Raw genomic sequence first — 5,782 nt, forward strand, 5'->3', positions numbered from 1 at the left:
AGTCACATAAATAGGGAGGGCTTTGGGATGTGAATCTCCATCAGTTGACCGTAAGGCCAGTGATCTCTCTTCTGCAAGTTGGGTGTGAAGTCCCACAACACAGGTGGGCATGGGACCCAGAATTTTTGAGCTGCTGTTAGGGAATTGGCACTGGCAATGCCATTCACACATCTTATTTCAATGAATCCTCACAACTCCAAGGCAATTCTCATCATCCCTACACTACTGATGAGAAAAAGTAAGCTCTGGGAGGTTAACTAGTTAACCCAACTTAGTGAGTGGTGGGGTTGGGATGTGAACAGGCCATCCAACTCCTGAGCTGACTCTATCTTAGCCTGCCTGTACTATCCTGTGAGGAAAGATCACACTGCATATTAAAATTATTAGATAACAGCAACATTCGTTTTATGGATTTACTAACTTGTTCTCTCCTCCACTTTTAGACAAAGGCTGAAGTAGATAGCCTGCTTGAACAGTTTTTACAAAGATGAATTTGCAAGAAATCAACACTTGCCTCTTAGAAGAGAATGAAACTAATGGTCTTAAATATAATTCTTTGGCCACAGCATTATTTGGTGCTACTTAAAAAAAATATGGAACAAGAAGTTTTAATATGTGGAACTGCTGTGGCATGTCTCAGGGTCAAGTGAAGACCACGAGACTGCTGGCAAACCCAGATGATGATTTCTGTAACCCGGGGTTTTGGTATACTAATTACTTATGAACATGGATATTCCATTCTTGACCTTTGAACTGAAGTAGTTTTCTTTATATTAATTTCCTTGTTTTCCTTTCATGCTGCTTGTGGCTAGGCCTATGTTCTCTGATGAGAGGTGCAGAATAGGGCCTTGATTTAGCAACTGATGTAATGAAACTTATGGAATGAGTTGGCTGTGCTGGTTAGTGTTGCTAATTTTTCAGTTTAAAAAATGATACAGACATGTTGTTTTCCTAGATGACTGCTACATTGAGAAACTTGGTTGATTCACCATTAGCAAGAAGAAAGTTGCTAAGCATCAGTGCCCTTCCCCAGCTCTGCGTGGTGATGGGGCAGCACACAGACGACAAGGATGTCTGCACCAACATTGCCAGAATATTCAGGTAGGTAGATTAGGAAAACAAAGCAGCCTTACAGAAATGCCAGTGCTTAGATTTCAGGTTACCTTTAATATTTGTGTGTGTGGCTGGCAAGGTATCCTATTTTTGCTTCTTACACCTAGCAGCGAAGGTAAGTCTAGCTGCCCAAGTTTAAAGTAAATGATTTAAACTAATGACTCCATTTCCTATGTATTTCTAATGCGATTCTAAACTCATCAATTATAAGTCACTTTAGTTCTTTGGTGAGTTGTGAGTTATTCTAGTACTTTTACAAAACAAACAAAGACAAACAAAAATTTCTGTTAGCTTATTGGAGATAAAGAACTATATCACAAAACATGGCAAACTATCTGATATCCTTAGAAACAATACTTAACAGTTTTAACTCAAAAGGGAGACCATTGCTTAGAAAGTCTGATCTTACAATTTGTAATAGATTATTTTCTTTCAGTTGTTTGAACTTTGGCTCACACATTGACTATCACGTTTACACTTACTTTACTGCAGGAATGATCATCACTTGAATCCAGGTTGCCTCAAAGTAAGATGTCGATAAATTTCAGAACGGTCTTTAGAGTAAACATTTGTATTTCCTCCCTCATTGCTCTTTGCCAGTGTTTTTACAAAATGATCCTTTTCAGGAGACCTGGGCCTTTCTTGAACTATAATATGGTAGTTATTTAAATAAATAGAAAATTTCTTGAAGTCCTAATTGGTTATTGACCCCAGTTTGAGAATGCGACTCCAGATGTGATCTATTATTAGATCAGATCTATTATTATTTCCTGAGCTTTGTTCTGGGTACTTAATTCTGGGTACTTAATGACTCCCGATTTGAAGCACTATAAAATCATAAAGAGTTTATTTTTGTGTATGGTGGCATGTAGGGACCCAATTTAATTATTTTTCTAGGTGGAATAGTCAGTTGTCCTAGCACCTTTTATTGAACACACCATCCTTTCTTCACTGATTTAAAATGCCTACTCAGTCAAACACAGATTCCATACACTTGCAGGTCTGTTTTTCATTTGGTCCATCCTCAGACCAGTACCACACTGTTTTTGCTATTATAGATTTAATTTGTCTTACTGTAAGATAAAATGAATCCATTACTTTTTTTGTCTTTTATGAATCATATTCTTCTTTTCTCTTCCTGATGAGTTGGAGAATCAGCTAAGGTCCATGATGGGAACTTGAGGGTATGTAGAGTAATTGGAGTGGGAGCGGGGAGACCTTTATGATACTGAGTCTTCTATCTGTAAACATTTATGATGTCTTCTTTCATATCTTTCAATAACATTTCGTAATTTTTCTCCAAAAACATTTTGCACATCTTTCGTTAGATTTATTTCTTCGTGGCTTTTGCTGTGATTATGAATGTAATCTTTTAAAAAATTGTTTTCTGATAAGTTGTTGCTGGTGTATATGAATAATGTTGATGTTTGCTTATTAATTTTGTATCTACAGTTCTTGAAATATATTAGATATAAGAGTTTATCTATGGAGTTTCTTGGTTTTCTATGCAAATTGTCTGCAAATAAGAGTAATGTTTTTCCAATTATTACAACTCTTCATCCATGTCCCCACCTCTTCCTTACTGTGTCACTTAAAATGTCCAAAGCAAAGTTGTGAGAGTGCTGTGCCTGCTTCCTTTATCCTGACTTTAAAGGAAGTGTCTTTGAGGTTTTACCAACTCAAAATAATATTTGCTATAGATTTTTGTAGATACTGTTTAGAAAGGTAAGGAAGAATTTCCTCTGCTGATGGATGTTAAATTTTCTCAAATGTTTGCCTTAAATATATTTTAATTATGTGGATTTTCTTTTTTTAATTTATTAATGTAGTAGATTACATGAATAGATTTTCTCATGTTAAACCATTACGTTTTGCTAGGTTTAGTTAACTAATATTTTGTTTAGGATTTTTCATCTATGGTTATGAATTAGATTGACCTGTACTTTTCCTTTGTCATATTGGCCCTGTCTGGTTTTAGTGTCAAGTTTATACCAGCCTCATAAAATGACTTGGAAAGTATTATGACTTTTTCTCTTTTCTAGAAGAATTTGTGAAAATTAAATTTATCTTTTTCTTGAAAAGTTTGTAGAATTGGCTTGAAAGACTATTTTATTCTGTGTGTGCGTGTGTGTGTGTGTGTGTGTGTGTGTGTGTGTGTGAGTGTGAATATTGTTGACTACTGATGCACTTTCTTTAATGGTTAGATACCTAATCACATTTTCTATTTCTATTTGTGTCAGTTTCAAAAAAAAAAGTTATATTTTATGTGAATTTATTCACTTTATCTAAGTTTTCAAACAATATAAAGTAGTTCCAAATATTCTCTTATCATCCTTTTAATCTCCTTTGCATCTCTAATTATGTCTCATTTTACTTATTTTACTTATTTAACAAGTACTAATATAGTGCCTACTATATGCCAGGCAATAGTCTAAGTATTTTCCAAATACTAATTTATTTACTCCTTATAACAACTTTAGAGAGTAGGCACTATTGTTATTTCATTTTACATATGAGGAAATTTAGACATAGAGAAATTGGGTAGTTTTCCCAGGGTCACACAGCTAGTAAGTCTTAGAGCTACAATTCAAACCAGCTAGTCTGGCTCTCAAATTCGTACATTCAACCACTGTGCTACACTGCCTCTTCATTATTGATATTGATTTTTAATCCTAATTTTGATTACTTATGATGTTTCTCTTTTTTTCTGATCAGCCTTGACAAAGGTTAGCCAGTTTTTTTTTTTTTTTTATCAGTTTGGTAAAGAACCAACAGATGTTTTCTATTTTATTCCCTTTGTTCTTATCCTTATTAATCCCTTTCATCTATTGTCCTTGGACATATTAAATTTTTCTTCTAGCTGTTTATGATAGAAACTCAATTCCTGTCTTTTCAGCCTTTTTAAAGCTATAATTTTCCTCTAAATACTGCTTTAGCTACATCCCACAAATTTTGATTTGTAGTGTTGTGTAGTATTTGTAGTATATCTAAGTATTGATTTTCATGTTTCTTTGACCCACAAGTTATATTTTTAAATTTCCAAAAGTATGTCTTTTAATGTATTTTTTAACTTGACTCCGAATTTACTTGCATGTTGACCAGAGAATGTAATCTGTGAGATACCAATGCTCTGAAAATTCACTGAGACTTGTTTATGGTCTGGTACATGCTGAAGTTTTTAAAATATCAATGATGTTTTACCTATTAATCTATCAATTAATCTATCATAAATTGGGAGATTTCTGAACATCTCCCAATTTGATGTAAGTTTGTCAATATTGCCTTGTGAGTTTTGCTTGTTTGTTTGCATGCTTGCTTTCCTTAGGAATTTTGAAGCCATTTTCAAGGCTTTTTGCTTTAAGATCTATTTTACCTAATATTAGTATACCACTACCAGCCTAGTGTATTTAATATTTGCTGCTGATGAGGCCCGAAGGGATTTACAGGTTGGTATCCAACCAGATTTTGTATAAATTTCTTGGCTCGCATTTTCTGAAGCATGTGGTTGTGTAAATTTACACCATATATACGTGTTAGAAGCTTCAGATTTCTATTTTTCAAAGAACATTTTTTATTTCCCATCTCCATGCCCCCAGAGTCTAGAGCAGATAGCAAGCCTCCCTGAGGTTCTCTGGACTGGTGTGTGGACTATATCTAGACTCCTTTTCATACACTCGGCATCACTTTGAAGTTCTGCATTTAAAGTAGCACTATGTGTACTTTAATTTTAAAGAAAAGCAAAGTTTATTTTTATTTTCCCATTTGGTATTTCTGCAGCAAACTTACTTCTTACCATGACTGCTGTGTTGCCTTGGCCAGCTATTCCAGATGTTATGCCTTGTTTTTGAATCTGATAAACAAATACCAGAAGAAGCAGGTCAGTTCTTCATGTGTTTAATTTTTCAGTGTGTCCTTGCATTAGTGTATTCATGTAAGCCCATGTTGAATGACTTTGTTTTGAATGTAAAGGTTTCTATTAGAATCTTCCATTAGACTTGTAACAAGCTGCTCGAGGAGGCAAAGAGTTACCTGCAGGCGTTGGGGAAGGAGTAGTTTGAGACAGAACAGGCCTCAATAGGATGTGATTGTGATAGGAGGATTCCTGCTTTAGAGAGGGAGCGAGTGGACGACCACAGTGTTATTCTTCCCAGTGGTCTGTAGACCCCTGCATGAGAGTCACCTTGGGGTGGGATGAGGTGCGCTGGTTATTTACAGACCCCACCTCAGGCCTAATCAGCCAGATGGATTGGGAGGTGCCTGGCCATCTGTACTTCAACAAAACCACAGGGACTTCTGATACAAACTGAAGTTTGGGATACTGCATACACTGGGTCTATTCTGAAGATTCATCTACCCCTGAAATTCTCTAATTCTTTGACCTCGTATTTAGAAGACAAAATTTCTGGGTAAGTATTTGAAAGAAATAATTTTGTTTTAATGGATTGGGTTAAAATGTATATAATTGTTTTAAAAAAAAAAACTCACAAATGACTTCCCCTTAATAAAACTATAATAGCACAAATATAAATTTTTATTATAAGTTTTTGAATAGTTGCTAAATGCAGTCTACTTTTATTCACTTTTATAAATGATTAAAGTGACATCAGCTCTTAAGTGGAAACATTTTATACATTTTATACATATTTTATAAATGATTAAAGTGACATCA

The 5,782-nt window shown here is 34.7% G+C and overlaps 1 protein-coding gene across 1 annotated transcript in view; it reads left to right on the plus strand.

Annotated features, from left to right (window-relative positions):
- Positions 1-5,782, plus strand: part of ARMC2 (armadillo repeat containing 2) — an 87,879-nt gene that overhangs the window by 57,804 nt on the left and 24,293 nt on the right. Inside the window, 2 exon segments of the mRNA XM_006926056.3 lie at positions 956-1,101; positions 4,891-4,990. Coding sequence (XP_006926118.1) covers positions 956-1,101; positions 4,891-4,990 — 246 coding nt within the window.

The sequence above is a fragment of the Pteropus alecto genome, unplaced genomic scaffold (genome assembly GCF_000325575.1).
Source record: "Pteropus alecto unplaced genomic scaffold, ASM32557v1 scaffold79, whole genome shotgun sequence".
Classification (NCBI taxonomy): domain Eukaryota; kingdom Metazoa; phylum Chordata; class Mammalia; order Chiroptera; family Pteropodidae; genus Pteropus; species Pteropus alecto.